At 34.1% G+C, this 21379-nt stretch overlaps 1 protein-coding gene across 23 annotated transcripts in view; it reads right to left on the reverse strand.

The window, feature by feature from the left end:
• The window catches only part of LOC127840107 (uncharacterized), a 273000-nt gene that overhangs the window by 123202 nt on the left and 128419 nt on the right, over positions 1–21379 (reverse strand). For 2 of the 23 annotated variants that reach the window (XM_052368549.1, XM_052368547.1), the window contains exons 2-4: positions 10486–11292; positions 9859–9946; positions 7190–7825 (exon numbers count right to left, since the gene is read on the reverse strand). The exons of 9 other annotated variants lie outside the window; for them this stretch is intronic. In XM_052368549.1, the coding sequence (XP_052224509.1) occupies positions 7190–7825; positions 9859–9936 (714 nt within the window). In that variant the 5' untranslated portion in view covers positions 9937–9946; positions 10486–11292. Of the gene's footprint in view, positions 1–4274; positions 5251–6426; positions 7001–7189; positions 7826–9858; positions 9947–10485; positions 11293–21379 lie in introns of those variants that run through there. 12 more of the 23 variants (XM_052368548.1, XM_052368550.1, XM_052368553.1 and 9 more) reach the window with 10 other exon arrangements.

Raw genomic sequence — 21379 nt, forward strand, 5'->3', positions numbered from 1 at the left:
GTACTCTTAACTTTACTTACATGTAGGCCGGGTACGGTAAAGAAACTTAAACATACCCGCAAATATTAGATTGTATCCGAGTTGTATATCTGCCAAAAATCCGATGTCGTTAAACATGCTAGCGATTAAAGTAAAACAATATTGTTTACCTTAAAGAAACTTCTCTTTAAAAAAAATCTGCATCAACATGCTTTTTAGTATGAGTGTTGAGAGGACGCCGTAGGAATAATCAAGTAATCAAGAATACGTCTCTGTTTCTGCTTTTATTTCCTTCATGTATAATGACGATAAGGATTGACGACTAACATTGACGGCAATGATAACAAGCATTGAAAACTAACACTAACGACAAGGATTGGCGTCTAGATGTAACATTGACGATTCTCTACAATAAATGAAATTAACAATAAAGAATGAATAATACGATTATAGTACAACAGATCTGCTATTCGAAGTATAATATGATAGCATACACTCATTAGAATAAAAGGTTTCATAAATAACAATTTGAAACATTTTCAATAAATATCGAAATATCTTATACAATATTTATTACACAGCATGAATTATTTGTTAAAACATAATATAAATACCAAATATGGTGTTCCCCATTTAACGGACCTCGCAAACCAAAAAATGTTTCTTTAAAAAAATCTATGACGGTAAAAAGTGAACGTGCGACATCGCGGAAAATATACTTGACAACGTCATACAATGACGCGACTTTAAACAATTTAAGATTTTAAATTGAATCACATTAATGATTGTAAAAATGAGTTTTGATAATACATTGTATAAATGCCATTTAACAGAAAATTGACATAAATGTAAACATAATTAATTTTTACAAAATAGCCGACAACAACCGATTTAGTGTTAAAATTCCCGGGTATGTTTTAGTATATTTACCGTACCCAGGGTACGAGCCTTACTAACTGTATTATTATTATATCTCACCGACTACCTTTACCTTGTTGTGTTTCAACCTGAAATTTATGTAAAATCCGGCTTTCTTTACTTTTATTTTTCATTCATTTGATTACGCAATTGTTGACGTATCTCGTGGAAAATTATTTGAATCTTTGGATTTTAGTGACGACAAGCTGGAAGTGTCAATTTATTTTTTACAATGAATCTAAGATGTATTTAATTTTTGTGTGTTTGTCATGCATAGTTCAGTGTTTTCCAGAAAAAATTGAGTAGCCAGTTATATGGCCGGCAACTATGCAGTAAAACCAAAGCATTTGTGACATTTACTTGATATATTTGGGAAAAGTAGCCGGCATCAAGAGTTAATGTAACCGGCAAGATCGCTAGCAGCCGGTATTTAAAGAGAACACTGATAATAGTAAACTAAATCTCTACGACGGGATTACAGCTTTGTAAAATTGTTTTTTGGGTGATAATGGTTAGTAATTCATACTAATGTTATTAAAAAATATCGGCTTTAAATTTAATTTGGAGAATGGGATGGAAGAACAGAAAATGAAGAGCATACATGGATGGAAATAAGTGGTTTACCGTGAACCCGGGGCAAGTAGATTTTTGCCTGGGCAACTCAATTTCAAAAGTTGGTAAACTTCTTTTTCTTAAAGCTTAAAACAATTCACTGCAATAAAAATTGAAAAACAATTGATCACCATGGATCAATACTAGTTAAATAACATTCATTATTTAGGAATAGGACATGATTCAATTCAGGCTCATAATAAAACATCATGCATTGAACATGTGTTGTCAGCAAATGTATTTAATTATCTATTATTTTATTAAAAGAATGTATAATATTCACATGTTCATATTTCTGGGCTCGTTATTCTTTATCTGGGCAACCAAAATACTAAAGATGGTTGCCCACAATAGTAAACAGTTAGTTTCAATCCCTGGCATATCATTGTATCTCTATTGTTATAAGCATTGCATTAAAGTTGTGATTGAGGTTAGCCTGTTGTTTATGGTATATTTACATTTTAGCTTGACTGTTATATATGAAATATATATAGTCGAGCTATCCTACTCAACCCGGCGTCGGCGTGCGCATTGGAATGTTTGCGTACCACCTCAAATATATTTCCTATGTCCATTGACATATTGCTTTTATATTTTGCATACTTCATTACCGACATAACCCCAATCTATAAACAAGAGCAGACAACTCATTTACTGTATCAAGCATTTTAACAGAATTAGGCCCTTTTTCACTAAGAATAATATGCATATTATTGATAAATCTATGTTAAAGTTTGCATATGACCTCAAATATTTTTTATGTCACTTGACATATTGCGTTCATACACCATGTATTTTGCTTATTAACCAACATGACCCCAATGTATAAACAAGAGCAGATAACTGTATCAAGCATTTTGTAACAATTATGGCCTTTTTTTCACTTAGAATAAGCATATAATTGATAAATGTATTATTAAGTTTGCGTACCACCTTTAAATTGCCATAACTTGTTTATTATGCTCCCCCCCCAAATTTTTTAGGGGGAGCATATAGTCGCCGCTTCGTCTGTCCGTCGGTGCAAAAATTTGTTTCGTACCCAATTTTTTTTGTACCCAAATTTATATATGTACCCTTTTTTTTTCGTACCCAAATAGTTTTTTGTACCCTAATTTTTTCGTTCCCTATAGGTTTTCATAACCAAATTTTTTTTCGTACCCAATTTTTTTTTACACAAATTTGTTAGAACCCAAATTTCTTTGAACCCATTTGTTCGTACTCAAATTTTTTTCGTACCCAAATTCGTTTTGTTCCCAATTTTTTTTGTACCCACATTTTTATTTGAACCTTTTTTTTCGTACCCAAATAGTTTTTCGTACCCTAATTTTTTTTATAACCAATTTTTTTTTCGTACCCACATTTTTTTGTACCCAATTTTTTCGTACACAAATTTGTTCGTACCCAAATTTCTTCGTACCCATTTGTTCGTACTCATTTTTTTTTCGTACACAAATTTTTTCGTACCTTATTTTTTATTTGTACCCATTTTTTTCGTACCAAAATAGTTTTTTCGTTCCCTTATTTTGTTTGTACCCTTTTTATCGTACTCAAATTTGTTTTCGTACCCAAATTTTTTTTTTTCCTACCCACATATTTTTTCGTACCATTTTTTTATAGAAATAATCGATTTTCAATTTGATTTCATCTCTCCACTCATTCCATCACGCGAAACCCTTAAGGTGTCGCAACTCTAGTAGTAGTAGTAGTAGTAGTAGTAGTAGTAGTAGTAGTAGTAGTAGTAGTAGTAGTTCTGCAGTCCGCACAGGCTAAGCAGGGGCGACTATTATCGGCTAAATTGGATGTTTGCTAAGATGAGACTTCATTTTAACGAAAAAAAAGGTCATAAAAGCGGAAATTGTCGTCCCTGATTAGTCTATGCGTATTGCACAGGCTAATTAAGGGCGACACAATGCGCACATGCATTAAACCCCCTTTTCGCAGAGCATGGCCCATAGTTTTTAAGGCGAATTGCAAATTTGAAAAACAATATGTGTTTACAAATCCTGGAGCCAATGATTAGCTCTCAATATATAGTGAGACATTAAAGACGAGTTCCTGCCGTATCAGTTTCTCTGTTTAAGTGTTTCTGGCATAGAGCTATGCACTCATATTAGAAATATTCGAAACAACACTTAAATTATGACAGTTTTTTTGTAAAAACAATTTAAATACATGCACGTGTAATATTAATTTAGGCTTAACTTATGGGCAATTAAGAAAACTTCTAAGCATTGTTAGAAGTTCTTCAGTTACTTTTCCATACAGTTTACCATACTTGCTATAAAATGCTTATAAAACTTGTCTTGGTTTAAAACTTTAAGAATAGAAACAATAAGCACGAGAATAACACGTTCATTAAACGAGAGCTACACCTAGTAATTTCATTTTAATTTAAAGAACTATTAAAATGTACATTTCAGAGTGTATACCTTCAAAGAAGACCTTTTTTCAATGCATATATCGAGGGGTTAGAGCCAGAACGTACAAAGTCCATTTTTCAAATAGTGGAGAAAAACGCAAAAGAAGGTTTGACAAACTACAACTTTTATTTGAATATGAATATTAGCATAATATTATGTTACAATATTAGGTAAAAGTATTGTTATTGCATTATAAACATAGAGAGTGTAGAATTGAACACCAAAAATATTTAAAACACCATAATTTGAAATAGACAGTAGCTGGAAAAAAACCATTGTTCCTGTCTTAAAATTATTTTGAATGTAAACAGTATTATTGTATCAGATATATCAAAAACTATTTTGTATAAACTATTTGCACTTTGCTCAAATATATTGTTCTTGACTGTGATTAAAATAATAATGAAATAACATATGTTTGTAATTATATAGAAATAAATCAATTATTTATGCACAGCTGTACAAATTAATGTCTAACAGTTAAAGGAAATTACACATTAAGCATTTCACATCAAACTCTACAAAATTAACATTTCAAATTAAACATTTCACATTCCACCGTTCACATTGAACTATTGTTTCGTTTACAATAACAAGTTAACATTAAACATTTCACACGAAATATTTACCATTCAATGTTTCACATTTAACTTTTCATATATACCTTTTCAAAGTCAACTGTTCACTTTAAACTCTCGTCTCATTCACAAGACCCTTTTTTTAGTAAAACGTTAACGTCGCCCCCAATTTTGGGGCCAGATAGCAGCTCTGCCTTTACTCCAGATCGTCAAGGGAAACACCGGAAGGGATTCCTCGTCAAGGACGATAATCTGGTGAGAATTATCGTATTCAAGTAGCGGTTATTTGGGGGCCGACCGGTATAAACATTGTAGTTGTAGGATGGGAGGGAGCTTTTCAGGTTGCTTACCAGTACCAAATGGTGAAAATTGGGCCTTTTAGAATTCAACATTGTAAGAAAATTTCTTCAAATTAACTTGATTCAATAGGGGACTACAAACACATCAAAATGCTATTTAGACGGAACCTGTACTAAAGGTAGGTTTATAGGTGTTCATCCAAAAACAAAGAATACATAATCCACGGATAAAATACAATATAAACTATTTGATACATAAACAGCAAAATTAAGCTTCAATAACAAAATGGGTAAAAGGAAATCTATACTGACTGTATTATTAAATTCTTAGCAAATTTGCGAAAATGGTTTTCATTGTACGCAATAAACACATATACAATTCAGCAGCTAGTTTCATGAAATCGTATCTCGACAATAGCATGTCAGGTTGACATATGAAGCAACCTTTTTACCAAATAAATTTGCGGACGTTTGATCAAAGAACACAAGCCTGCTTAACATATTTTCAACCCTTTTATCTTGAATGAACATCGTTATGACGTACAAGCTAATGAAGAGCATGGTACAATGGTGCATCTTTATGTAGTATCGATGAAATTTTCCCAAAAATACTTTTAATTAGAAAGTAAAAAACACATCTTTATACGTAATGGAGAAGCATGTTGTTCTCTTATATTGACATACATATTAAACTTGCTTGCATATTAACTTTAAGTTGATTTGGGTTACAATTCTTACATTAAGGCATGTCCAACAAAACACATATGGACGTAAAATGTGTTAAATGTTTTAAATCAGCACTGTATCATCGTTTCGTCGTTTTATATACATTAAAGGAACAATACAACATTTTTCACAATTTAATATGAACTGTTTTGTTAACGAAGTTTACATTTCCAATGTATTCTGCCAAACAATAAATCTCAATAACAAACAGACGATTACTCCTTACATCTATATATGGGAGTTACAAGTGCAAGTCAAATGGCGTTTTATATGTGTACTCGTTTTACATCAACATACTATGATGTCGTACTATGTTCATCCTCAACATTCGTCTGTACAAGTTCTTATTACATTCACCTTATTCATCATCTGAATATGTTAGCCTAGCACAACTTAAATACTATTGTTACATATTTTGTAAAATGTACAAAAAATAATCAAATGTTGTACAATTACCTTTTGTTTTTGAATTGTATATATTGTACAGTTTAATATATTTCAAATACTTCACGTATAGTCTTAACGCATGTTCCAATTTTACTTATCTTGAACAAATTTGTTAAAATATTAACTAGCTCATTTTTCTTCATTGCTTTTTTTCATATAAAGTTGTTTTGTATAACGTTTAAATAATTGAACTATAGTTATGGTTTTCATCCTCCAATATTTCTATGAAAGTTAATAACAAATAATTGTTTTCATCATCTGTATATGTTAATCTAGCGAAACACGAATACTATTTTATTGTTTTTTTGTTTCTTATTAATATTTGTAAAACAAATCTTTATTATGTACAACTTATTAATTAAATTCATGTATGTATGAATATGATCTTTACGCGATCAATATGATATTTAAATATTCTTATTTGTTATCACGTTGACATAATGCTTTGTATAACTATTTTGTAAATGACAAAAAACTGTAAAGTTTACGTCAATAAAACATTTTGTCCGTCTGTCTGTCTATGATATACATCATTTACTCGACTCCCTTCCATAATCATCCTCATGCCAAGCTCCACATCAATCTCATTCATACGTCTGAGTAGTTCATGCATAATAACATCCAGTAAAATACCATCCCCCTCTTCAACCATAATGTTATTGACTATCAGCTGCAGCATCTCCACCTCTATCTTCCTCCCGCTGTACCATCGTAGTGGCTCAGGGTGAGCAATTATGGCTTGTCGTATCTTCGGTAGTCTGAGTATGAGCCTCGGACCTTCTTTTATCATTTCATCAATAGTAGCTATCCAAGAAAGCTTCTGCTCATGCTCCAGAGCACAGGCTGCCATTAGATTTCGCTCCGGAATCATGTAATATGGCAGCTTCTTCGTATCTATAGCAACTCTTAGTGCATATAATCCTTCATGCAGCCAGTGAAACAGACTTCTTTCATTAAACAATGACTGTGGGTTATTTTCTGCTATCCATAATACAATATTTTTCACTATAAACGATGAAACCTCTTTCTTACAAGGTTTAAGTACATCATTCTTCACCATTTTTAATAAAACATACAGTTTCACTTGAGTGTCATGGAGATTGTTTACCAGTACGTTTTCTCCGGTGTTGAAACACATTCTCCATTCAACATTTTCATAATCGCTGCCTTTGACCCCAACAGGAGAAAGAAATGCTCCGAGTGATACAACCTCCTGAACAACGTCAGATGTTGGCCAGTTACGATGTCTTGCCGCCCATCTTGATAGGATGCTGGGGCAGTAAAAGTGTAGTGCACCCACTATATCTCTATGATCAAAACCATAAATTGTACATGGCGCAGACGGTCCCGCACGCTCATGTGTCACACTTGATTCGCGATAGTGTGAGTTCAACCACTGTTTAACATTGATCAACATCTGATTAACATATAAGTCACTGCTTAATAGTCCACTACCATATCCATTATCACACAAGGCATTGTACACCATTGAAGGAATTTCTGTACCGTATCTCTCTATTAGCAATCTACAGTGTCCATGGTAACTAATACGACTGCAGGATCTAAATATGCTTTTCTCGCCAGGAACAATACTTGAATCAACACCTTCTTCTAAACATATTGCATGATTAATAACATACATTACGTCTGTATCACTCTCCTGAACGTTGGTAAGACCCTCAGCCTTGCTACCCGTAGTGATCCACGTAACATTACCATCCTCCCCTGTAGTCAAACGCCTGTCAAAAGCCTTGTATGCGTCTATCCGAGCCTGCCGGATGTGAGGCCCATAGCCCAGAACATTCATCAGAATACATGTCTCTGCAGACAATTGTTCAAATTGAAACTGAAATGTGTTTTAATAAATGATATACAAAGTGATATGCATGTATAGAGATTAACAGGCTTCAGTCACATTTTGTAATACAGTAAGAGAGCCTTATAAACAACTTAACGGCGAGCCTTATCATGCCGAATTTGTATTTGCGCTGAGCCTGATAAATTATAGATCGATATGAAAGTATCCTGCTTTTTTCTGTTTACCATACATCCATGCCCATATTATACAATAAATAATAAAATATAATCGCTTACAACGGTTCATTTCTTTAAGCGGGCATGCATTTTTGCAGTATGACCTTTGACGTGTTAATCAAGACGTCATGAGAACTCGGGCTTATCCTTTAATTTAGCACAATACGATTTCGGTGTTTGTAATGCTGTGTTGCCTTAAATATAAAACATCATGCTATCGGAGTGTTCGTTTTGTTGCATGTCATTGAATATTACCGACAATTATCTCATACTTGGTCAGGGATATTTTTACTTTTGTCCAAACAATGACTGATATATAGAGAATAACAGGTTACTGTCCCCTCGTTTTGAAATATATCAGGCGAGGCTTAGAATAATATAACGGCGAGGCTTACAAAACGACGGGACAGTAACCTGTTCTTCTGTTTATCATACCACATTTTCCTTTAAATCTGCAAAACAATCCATTTCTTGATATTTAATATGTACGGATTCCCGCTGATTTTGCTGATCCGGCTTTTACACGTTGACATACAGGTAGAAACGGCGTTCGAAAAGACAACACGAATAATAGCTTATTTTAAATATCGTATAGAGAAAAACGTTGTTTGCACTACGAATGGGAAGAGTACAACCGCTTTAATTATAAACGTCTTGAATTAGAGATCAGGAATGGACTGCAGCGACAAATTTAATCTAAGAACACACTTCACCGAATAGTTTGGAGACGCCATTTTGGAGATGTGTACTGAAATTGACATTTTGATGATGGTGTCAATATCGACATAAGCGTGTAAAATCGTTTGTTCAAATAGTTGAGGATTAGCATACAGTTATCATTTGTCTTGACTTTCTGTGCAACATTTGCGAGTGCAATAACTATATCGATATTTAAAATTTAATGCACCATTGATGACGTCATTTACCTTATTCAGTGCGGGCTGTTGCGATTTTTTTTTAATTAACGTTTTTGTGATTTATGACTTTAAACTAGAATAAAATATGTACGTTCTTGGTATCAAATTGTTAGTTTTGTTGAACATGATTCATGTTGATAGAAATTGTTGACTTTATTGAAAATCCCACGTAACTCCAAACATTGACTGATATAAGAACTTCCTGTTGACCATGATATAAAAAAATATATCAGGCGACGTTCTATCAAGCAGATATCAATGCGGTGGTATGATAAAAACGCATATTGATACATATCAGCGTAAGGGTATGTAAAAAAATAAAAGGAACTCATAAGTATGCGTCTTTGTAGTATTCAAATGTCTAACAAAAGGATTTGAATGTTGAAGGGACCTTTTCATGATTTGGTAAATTGACAAAATTGAAATAAAATGTTTAAGATTTGCAATGTTTCGCTGTAGTTATGTTATTTGCGCGGAAACAATAATACTGAAAATTTAACGTGCTCTAAAATACCCACTATATGCATCTTTTGACGATTTAAATACCTGAAAATTATATAGCGTTTCAAACTAAAAACGATTGAATATTGTTGAGAATTATGTTGTTATGGTTGTGGCCATGCGTGAATTGCTTATTTCAAGTACAAACTACACAATGACCTATATAAGCATGGTTTGCAGAGTTTTTTAAGCACTAGACGTTTATTCCAAGTGTCAGTGGTTCGAGCTCTGGTATAGGTAACTTGTTTTTCTGTTGTTGTTGTTGTTTGCTCTAAATCTGGGAACAAGTCCCTTTTTAACATTATGTGATGAAATAAAGGAAATGTACTCATAATTGCAATATATTAAACCATAGACTGTGCTAACATATCAATATAATTAATTATCGTTTTAATATTAACAATCCTAACGCGACGGACCATCTTACCAGATCGTTACTGCTGGACACACTGCCTTTTCTAGGGAGCCCTCCTGGTACATCACGTATAATGCCTTCATCAGCCATTTATAAAATGCTGCAGTTAGATACGAAACACAATGGAACAGCTGAGTTAAGATCATAATCATATGTGATTTGTTGACGGTATATTGGTTAGAATGTCAGTTTAAATATACAGCTGCTTTACATAAAATCAGGAGTGTTAAATTTAACAAATACGATAATAATATATATTATGAATATGTAAACAGATTTGCATTGGCATGTCTGCACCAACAAATAAGTGGAAATGAAATAAGCGAAATACCATTATTATACTGCAAGTTGGCTGTTGTGTTAAAGTCATATTTCCTTAACACGTGCAAATATGTATGCATCCGCTCTTTTCCTATGTTATATCTGCGGAAATGTATAATTGCAACTAAAATAATAAGAATGCATTCGTGGGACTCATGCGATCCATAACATATATTTTAATTGGCTGCATACCTCTTTAATGCGTTTGTTTATCAATATTTGTCATGTTGAAGGTGTTCGAATTCATGTACTTGTAGGTTATTTTGACAAACAATTATTATGATATTATGCTAAATACAATGACAGGAAATAAAATACCGTGTCCGAGGCCTGGTGTTAAGAGCGTCGTTTTGGGCAGATGATTTTGTCTTGCACATGACCTGTACTGAATTAGCCGGAGGCTTACCTAGCAGCTGTGCCTTCTTTCGGACGGTCAAAAATATAGGATACTGGAAAGTAAATTATGAATCTTGTTCATTGGTTTAAATGCTATACAGGACTAATACGAACGATGTGATACTGTACCAGAAGGAGAGAAACTTAACAGCAGCTGGATCTTTTTTAATGGCTAAAAATTAATTAACAAACGTGTAAATCGAATAAACACATTGAATTGAATATTGGGTTATTATTATTTTCATTATTATAGAATAGAAGTGCTTATGCGTCATTGTGAGAGTACAATAGGTTATTAATATACATTATAAATCGCGCACAGCCTGCTTGTTTTTTACCGGGGATGAACGAAACAATTAACACACGAGCTTACTCAAAGTTATTACTAGTATTTCTTTCAAATCAATAAGAAAACAATGACTACAAATGTATGCAAACATATGGGTCAACTTGTACCACTGATTGTTGATGTATGGATGTTTATCTTTTTCAGAACAGTTTGCGAGAAGCACCCATGATTCCAGTCACTTCAAAATCGCAAACAAGTTTATGGATTGATACGAGATGTTGTCATTAAATGGAGCAGTATCGCTTATCATGATTACACCCCTTAAGAAACATAAAAGCCTGCGTGCACAGCTGACTGAAAGAAGATAATTCTCGCAACCATTAGGAACGAATGTGCGAAAAGAAGATTTATATCAAATATTAAAACACTATTACAGTCACCTATTTTATTTGTGTAACTTTACCTGAATGGCTGATTGTTTTTCATAGCTTTATATGATAATTACTGTTAACCTCAAGAAAACACCGTAGCATCAATCGTAACGGGTTGATAAAATCCATATTCCTTTAACAATGCACGATTAGTTGTGTGTCAGAGATTGCGTGATTGATTGAGTTAATTTATCGATTAGGGAGAAAGGAAAGTGGCGTGCAATTGAACGAACTCAGATAATAATGATATGGGATTGGTAAAATTATATTAGTTAAATTGTATTTAAATAAGTCAATCAATAGCGAGTTTTTATGCCCGGTTTTTTATCTTTTCAAGAATATTTCCTTCCACCATTAAAATAGTCCATACAGAAAGCTAACAAAACACTCGCCATATGCCTCTTTTCAAATTTAGCTATCGTTTAAGACAAAGCGTGCATTCCGTTTCATCAACGAACTTGTAAAGGCACTGTTCAAACATTGCGAATACATAAACATACGTATTTTGTTACAGAGAAAATAAGTAACGAAGTCTGAAAATGCCGTATGTTTTGCTCGATCTGTCCGCAGTCGTTAACAGAGAATACTCTCCAAAAATAATTAAAACATTGATAACATGTTTTGAGATTGTATTGTTATAACCTTACTAAGTAAAATATATTATTATTGATTGAAATGTATGTGATGGTTATGCGTTCGTATCATTTTTATGATAAAAAGCTCAATATAAAACTATTACGTCAACACAGATGCCTTGTCAAATTTAGGAATTTTGACGTCATGTTTTATTGCACCTGCTAATTAAGACTAACAAGAGCGCCGCATGACGGAGCAATATACGCCCGATTCGTGTGCCATTGGAGATGATACACTGATGATTGATGTATTTGTTTTGGAAATAAGCAAAAAAAACAACAACAACTTATATAACTGATATATTCATATATATGCATTGATATCAATAAGTGTACACTTAGTCTCATTTGTTCTCTAAAACACAATATTTAAATCATAATTGTTTAGACCTACATAGGTATAGAATGGCAGTATTTCCTGTACTGATATTACTTATCTTGAAATTAGTTCCCTAAAAACTGAAATAAATATTTGGTTTGAATGTTTAAATACTGTTTGCTTTTACATTTTATATCAGCATGAATACCAAGGCTGTCTGTAATTCACCTTTATAAGATGCTTATAGCGGTTTTTATTGCTATCAAGTTCGATAAGTGTTCAGCGGATGATAAATGTAAATGAGGTGTATTAAATTGATAATCATAAACCTGTATAAGGCATTTTGGCTGGGTCAATTGCGATGATAATGGACATGATGTAAGTTACAATAACCTATAACACATACTTGAAACCTTTTTAAGGAATAAATGGATTTTGCTTTTTTTTTAGGTAATGGGTCTCTATAAATGCTTTTATTCAACTTACATTCTGATTGTAAATCCAAATCCAGATGGCTTTGTTGTCTGAGGAATAAGTTTCAAGTACACCAGTTCGCGCAGTTATCATATTCGTGAAGATCAAGTCTATTGTTGACCGATAGTCTATGGTAGGGACACAAGGCTGTTGATGTAAGCCATAGTTTGAAGCTATTTTCTGCAGGGCATCTTGCTGGGGTGATTACATCCCAATGAATACAATTTGAATAAGAGTCCGGACAAAGTGGCGCTGTTGAAAATGGACTAATTGACCCTATGACCTAGTTTTTTACCTGGCATGACCCATATTCGAACTTGGCCTAGATATCAACTAGATGCAACTACTGACCAAGTTTGGTGAAGATAAGATTTATACAATTTGAATTAGAGTCCGGACAAAGTAAAATGCACTAATTGACCCTTTGACCTAGTTTTTGACCCAGCATGACCCATATTCGGACTTGACCTAGATATCAACTAGATGCAACTACTGACCAAGTTTGGTGAAGATCGGATGAATACAATTTGAATTAGAGTCCGGACAAAGTGGCGCCGTTGAAAATGCACTAATTGACCCTATGACCTAGTTTTTGACCCGGCATGACCCATATTCGAACTTGGCCTATATATCAACTAGATGCAACTGCTGACCAAGTTTGGTGAAGATCGGATGAATACAATTTGAAATAGAGTCCGGACAAAGTGGCCCCTTTGAAAATGCACTTATTGACCCTATGACCTAGTTTTTGACCCGGCATGACCCATATTCGAACTTGGCCTAGATATCAACTAGATGCAACTGCTGACCAAGTTTGGTGAAGATCGGATGAATACAATTTGAATTAGAGTCCGGACAAAGTGATGCCTTCCGCCCGCCGCCCGCCCGCCGCCCGCCCGCCCGCCAAGGGGTTTCACATAATACGTCCCGTATTTTATACGGGCGTATAAAAATCAATGTTGGGACAAGTGTCTATGCATCAGTCAAATGATTTATGTTCGCATTTTTCTGTGCAAAATATAATATTTCATAGTGTTTTGAAACTATTCTTATTTCATGAAGAGAAGACGATTATATCCAGTACTCAACACTTAATCCAACTCAATTGGTCGTTGGTCGTTTTCGGTTCAGGAACTATTTAAAAGTACACTGGGTTCTATTAAGTATACACCAAGTACCCGTGCTATGTGGTGCTAAAAGTATCCGGGAGCATCGTCGGTTGCCTTTTATCGTATTTGCCGTACCCGGAGTACATTGAAGTATACTAAAGAATACCCGGGGTACAGTTCAGAAGTATCTGAGTCGACAACAAAAATCGAGCCTTAATAAATAAGGCCGGAGAACATTTACGCAGATAATCTTTCAGTAAGGTAGATGTACATGTGGTTTAAATGTCTGGTCAGGTAAATAAATTATGAATTCTTACTGCTCGCGCTTAATAATAGCGATCAATGACATGAAAACCAAAAAGACATAGACAGGTTTATTTCAACCACTGTTTGTTTTATTCAACCCCGTTTGGCCCCGTGACTATTTCTTCTCTGGAAAGCAGCTTAATACTTGCTAAGAAGCAAGGATGCGCAGGAAGTGATAAATAAATGATTGAGGGAGTTAGGAGGAATGCGAACGAAATAATGACGAAATGGAAATGAATGAGAAGGCAGTAAGGAGGAATAAGGAGGAATTGATGAGGCATTTAATGGAAAGTAAAGAGGCAGTTAGGGTAAGTGAACAGAAAGGGGAAGAATCGAAGAGGAAGTGCAAAAGACGTGGGGAAGAATTGGGTTAAAGGGAGGAGCAATATTTGAAATTTAAGAGGCAGTGAGGGTGAGCGAGCGGGTACGGGCAGTCAAAAGGCAGTGAGGATGAAGTTAGGAAGAATTGAGTAGTAATGGGGAGTAATATTTAGAAATTTAAGAGAAGACTATGAGGAGTCGATAAGGAGGCTATAAGAAATAATAAGGGGAAAGTGGCATGAAATAAGAAATTATGTATACATTAAATACATGTAAATAAAGCACACTATATACCATATATTACATTATTTGATTTAATGCAAATAAACCACTAACAAATTGATACCTATTTACACAATCAAGTTCCAAAAATAAAGAATCATCTTTGTCTGTATATGTGTATTGTTAAGATTATGTTAGTTTTACTAAGGAAAGCTTTAAAAAAAAAAGAACATGTCAGCTCTTTTCTTAAGTATGGGTGTTATAAAAGGCAAAATATAAACTTTAAACAAACATGCACACATGTCCGTATAAATAATGATACGCGTGATATTTAAAATATTTGAATGATATGTTGAGATACGTATTGTTCTTAACAAAATCAATTTATACGGAATAAAATTTGCTGGGCGATTTCACTTTATCAAGCATTAGACCAACAAAAAGAGTGCATATTGCGTTTTGCACGGGCATCATACATACACCAAAAAGCGTTTGCATTTGCTATTATGTAAACACAAATTTGGTTGAAAATTAACAACATTTATGACATGCTTAAACAATTCAAATATGTTTATACAAGCTGTGTTGAATATATGCATATGCTGATAGAAGAAATCATCCGATGTTATTCCATAGATCAATTACTTTTCTCGTTTTTCAAATGCCATTGAACGTTTCGGTCGACTCACGTCAAACATCGATGTGTGACTGTTGTCGCCACGCCCATAATATCAACACTCACATCAGACTCGACATTCAGTATCAGCTGCCTGAGAACATGTTAACCGTAAACGTTGTCTTATATGTTACAATATACTAAATGATCGTTACATGTAGGCTATACTCTCCAAAAAAATATCATAGTTGACTCGAAGGCATGTTTTACACTTTTAAACTTGTGTTCGGGTTTTATCTTTCGGGTATAATGGTAGGGCATAAATATGTGTTCACGACCGAATCCCCGAAAACTGATAAACTTGGAGACAATAGTAAAGCCTTGCACTGAAAAAGGTTACATTCCACAAAGAAACGGCCGAAAAAAGTTGCAAAAACAGTCGATTTTGATCTGTGTCAAGTTCTTTCTTGGATTGAACATGACCTATCTTTTTTATTTGCCTTTAAGAAAAGGTATGGTTATGGGGGTCTCTATATGCAAAGTGGTGCATTTATTTTCGCTCAAAGTTGTCGCTTTAACATTGAATTATATAGGGAAACTATTTAGTATATTATGACCTAAGCGCAAACCAGGTCTAGTCACAAAGGAGCTAATTTTACAGAAAATCTTCATTTGTTGGGTGGGGTATTACGCGTTTTGGAAAATTGCACGGAATAAATGCGTTTGTTTCATGAATTTAAGGAGCAATATGAGTTTTTAAGAAAAAAATGCGTTTTCAGAGGAAAATAAGAAAAACAACGTACAAAAACTCGTCTTGAGCATCTCAAATCGCAACAATTTGTGCTGAAAGAACTCATGAACACGTTTTAATAGTTGTTTACTTCTTTTTCTACAAAGCTTGTAACAATATTCCAGTATTTTGACCGATTGTTAATGCAAATCACTCAATTGTGTAAGTACCACTAGTATTAACAATACGATGTGATGCATAACGGATAGATTTCATTGATCGATACCGAGCGATATTAACACGTGTGCGCTCGTACACTCATTAATTCTGGATGATCTATTGAGCCTCGTTATGGGAAAATTGGGCATAATGTATTTGCGTAAAGTGTCCGTACATGTTAATCTGGAACAACACTTTTCGCTTAAACTACATTTTCTCCAATAAGATACTTCATTTAAGCGAAGCTAACATGCGTTAAGACTGGTTTTCGCCAAACACGGCTCTTATGTTTCTTGTTATCGCAAAATACTCATGTTTGCGTATTTGCCTTTAATTTTGGGGATTGCTCATTATGTAAATATTGGAATATGTACTTTATTGATGGCATGTCTGAATATGTGTATATGTTAAGCATATAAATATATAAATGTACATATAAATATGCTTGAATATATCATATATCGAGGGGTTAGAGCCAGAACGTAATAAGTCCATTTTTCAAATAGTGGAGAAAAACGCAAAAGAAGGTTTGACAAACTACAACTTTTATTTGAATATGAATATAAGCATAATATTATGTTACAATATTAGGTTAAAGTATTGTTATGGCATTATAAACATATCATAGAATTGCATACACTATTTAATGCTTTTGTATTCAAAATAGCACTTACTTCATTATGGCATAAAGGTAAAACATATATTTTTTCTGTGTGCCACTGTGTTAAGTGCACTTGGTGTTACTTAGCATAAGATTAGTACCCTGCTTTCCCTATGCCATATACAGGTCTAAGTGCCCTTAAGGCAAAACAGCCCTGTGCTATGCATCTATTTTGAGAGACTGAACGAAACATGTGCACTTAGCACAAGTTCATATTAATATTCATAATACGAGATATTATTATACAGAAGTACATCATTACTTCCTTTTGCATTCTAGATTTTAACAGGACATACACATGTAACAATACATATATTTCAATCAGTATGGACATGTTTGTCTCCAACCTTCACAACGGAAGAAAGTTAATATTCAGATGTTCTATTCTACATTTGAATCTTCACTTTCTTCCATTGTATCTGGTTCTGGAAGACTGTACCTAGTTGTCTTATCAGAAGGAATATTCTTGAAATACTTTTCATATTCTGAAGGAATTATTCATCAAAGCAAAGTGATAGCAGATCTTTTTTTTGCTACTGTAATTGGAAGTTTGGCATCATACAAGGGTTTTAAGTTACATTTTATAGAAGGTCCTTTCCTTGAGGATTTAAGTTACACACACTGAAAACTGGTGTCATCGAAACTGCTCTTAAAAAACACACGCCCCGGATCACTTTTTTGCTGTTTTATCCATGTTATTTATGTCCATAAAACGTTTTGTCCACTTACATTTACAACGTTTAACGGTAGTACATATTTGGCTACATGATTGATATCTAAAAAGTCATAGTATTTCATCGGCACTACAACATACGGATTTCTTTTTCGTGCAACCTTCACAATTGTTTCTCACTGGCTTGGTACATATACCGATGTGCGTTTCTTTGCTCGTTCTATCGAAGCATGTACACTATCACAACTCCATCTGGGTATGTCCACTTTCTAAATACTTTCGTTCAATAATGTCTCTATGTTTTTAAATTTCTCTTAAGCATGCACCAATGCAACAGTAACAACCCTATTTCGATTTTGACCACAACAACAGTCAGAATAAAAACAGACATTCTCTACTGTGATAGGAAGAGATTTCATGTAAGTCAAAAGACAAGTTCCCTCCTCACAAGAGCCCCGTTTTCCTTCAGTTTCATTCCACAAAAACCATGTCGAACTTGCGTTTTGTAAATAATAAAAGGAAAGATTATAACAATTGAGCTTTCTTTTATAATGAACTTTACTCACAAGAGAACATGGAATCGGTAAAACAGCCTCTAGATCAAATGTTGCATATGACTTGTCTTGTTATGCACGAGACTTATCCAACTTCTTTTCATCTCTAGCTCTGTTTTTTCTTTTGATATGGTATTCAAAAGCAATTTTCAAATCGGTGTTTAGCTCGCCTGCTATCTACTTATTTCTATACACAGCGCACGTCTGAAACTGGTCCTTCTTGGTTATATGGAATGAATAGGTAAACTTCTCACAGAAAGTTGTACGATACATTGAACTTGATATGTATTGCCTGCCCGTTTATTTACAGTTTTCTTTGTTAATAAATACAATTTACTAATATTTAAATCAGATCGTAGAAAACGCCTTATAGTGTCTTGGCTTGTGTAATGTGCTTCTACAGTAGGAAATGATTCTATATGATTACGAACATCTTCTATGATTGCATCTGGGGTTTTGTTATGGGGAGTGTGCTTTCCACGCCTGTCAAAGGAAGCAAATGTTCCTGAAGATAGTGATTTCAGTGCTGTATCTATCATTCTACCACCAATAGCTAACGTCTTCTGGAAGAAAGCTTTGCAAACACATTTCGTGATATTCTCTGGAAATAGCTCTGCGCTTTGATGAGTGTGTCCTTACACGACTCGGCACATATATATCCCGATCAGACTATAGTATTTAATACATTGTATACCCATTGTCTGGTATAAAAAAATAGTAACATAGGTTTTAACTCAAATTCCTCATGCATAATACTAGTATCGTTACTTTGTTTAAAATTATTATAATGTGTGTATTATAAACTGGTAGGAGGGAAACTTATGTTTGTTCTCCAATTCATGTGCGTGAATTACATTTTGAACTTTGGTATAATACCTTCTTGTTATACCAATCGACCCTAACATATTGACTGATTGTATTCATAAATGTAGCATTATTTGTGTTAAATTATATTTGTATGTTTCTTATTGGCTTTTGTGGTCATGTCCTTCATTAAAATATAAAAAAACTATGTGGTAACAGTGATACATGCGTAGTAAAGTATAACACCCTGATGTGCGTGATGCTATTCGAGACTTGAGGTAGACGTAACTATTACTCTAAGAGAGATTGGCAGGATGTCACATGCTGAGAAACATGCTGATAATCATTCATTGCTTAAAAAAGTGATCGACGTAAATTGATGCGGGGTGTTCCAAAAAAAAGATTATAATCATAGATAATGTTCGTAGTTCATGAGGTCCTTCCGGAACAGTGCCTGCATTATGTTAAGACCCATAGTGTGTCCCACCACTCCTACCTAATTTAATTACTACACTCATGAAAGTTGAAACGAACTTTAAATTAAAGCTTCAGTTTCCAGCTACATATGTATTTAGGTTTTACTGAAAGTTATTCAATTTTGGTGTGGTCTTATGCTGTGGGCGGGGGGGGGGGGGGGTAGGAAACCGGATTTCCCAGAGGAAACCCACCTGTCCGTCATAGTGACCACCTACCAAACTCATGTGCCCTGGGAATGGGGATTGAATCCCGGTTGCAGAAGTGAGAAGTGCATGTACCAACCACTGCGCTAACCGTAACCGGACAGCCTTGTTGATAATAAATTAACATAAACTTATTTAAATTGAGATTTTGAAAATCAGGACAATGCCTTTGCTGCATAATACAACTAAATCTGGTCAACGTGTTTGCTGCATAAAACAATTAAACCAGGTCAATGTGTTCGTTGCACAATAAAACTAAGTCAGGTCAATGTGTTTGCTGCATAATACAACTAAACCAGGTCAATGCGTTCGTTGCGTAAAACAACTAAATCACGTATATGTGTTCGCTGCATAAAACAATTAAATCACATGAATATGATTTCTGCATAATACAACCAAATCAGGTCAATGTGTTCACTGCATAATACATACGGGATATTACGCTAGTCAATTGTTCCAAGAGTTTGTATCACTCGAGTGGGTTGTGTGATGACGTATCATACGAGAGGCGGAGCCTCGAGTGTGATGCGAAATAGCACAAGCCAAAAGAGTGATACAAACTCGTGGAACAATTGACTAGCGTAATATTCCTTTTATTATATACAACAAGTAACGAAAACAGTTAACAAATGATTTTTTTACTTCAACAAAACTGACAAAACCATGACTAAAACGGTACGCCATAGTTTATTTAAGACGCGTATGAATACAGTTTATGTAAATTAACGTGTAAACAATCGAACCGGGAAAACACAGGTTTCCGACACGCTTACCTTAATGACATCGTTAATCCAATTTTTATAACAATTAAGTTGACAACTTTAATCCGATGTTTATAACAAAAACGTTAAAACGATATGCACTTCCACTTCTATCTTCCATGTCTTTATCGAAACTTAGTTTGAACCACACAATTTTATTGTATTCCTATCGAAATATACATTTATGCATGATAAACACATACTCCAAAATACGTTTTTAACACATAGTTTACTGCTAAAAAACACCACGTCCGACATGTCCTTACAGAGTTTAGATAAAACTATTGTGTTTTGTCACAGTAATGACGTCACACGATGTGCTATGTAATATATTTTGTAATATAAAATATTTCTATTTTCGGTGCGCGTAATGTGACGTCGTTAAATGGGTCGAAGTAGTCCGGCTAGTATGGTAAGACAGAATTGGAAACAGCGAGTAGCGTAATACGGGATTTTTTATTTCAACGATTGATACAACCTGTATTTTGTAAAAGCATTAAATAGGTATATAATAAAATAAAGCAGGTCAATATGTTTGCTGCATAATACAACAATCAGGTAAATATGTTCACTGCATAATGCAACTAAATCAGGTAAATGTGTTCACCGCATAATACAACTAAATCGTGTCAAATTGTGTTTGCTGCATAATGCAACAATGAGGTCAATGTGTTCAGTACTTAATACAATCAGATCAATGTGTTCGCTGCATAATGAAACAAACAGGTAAATGTTTTCACTGCATTACGCAACAAACAGGTCAATGTGTTCGCTGCATATTGCAACAAACAGGACAATGTGTTCGCTGCAATATATACAACTAAATTAGGTCAATGTTTTTGCTGCATAATACAACTAAATCAGGTCAATGTGTTTGCTGCATAATGCAACAATCAGGTTAATGTGATCAATGCATGAAACAACTAAATCAGTTTAATGTGTTTGGTGCATAATTCAACAATCAGATCAAATTGTGTTCGCAGCATAATGCAACGTTCATGTCTATGTGTTT

The sequence above is a fragment of the Dreissena polymorpha genome, chromosome 7 (genome assembly GCF_020536995.1).
Source record: "Dreissena polymorpha isolate Duluth1 chromosome 7, UMN_Dpol_1.0, whole genome shotgun sequence".
Taxonomy (NCBI): Eukaryota; Metazoa; Mollusca; class Bivalvia; order Myida; family Dreissenidae; genus Dreissena; species Dreissena polymorpha.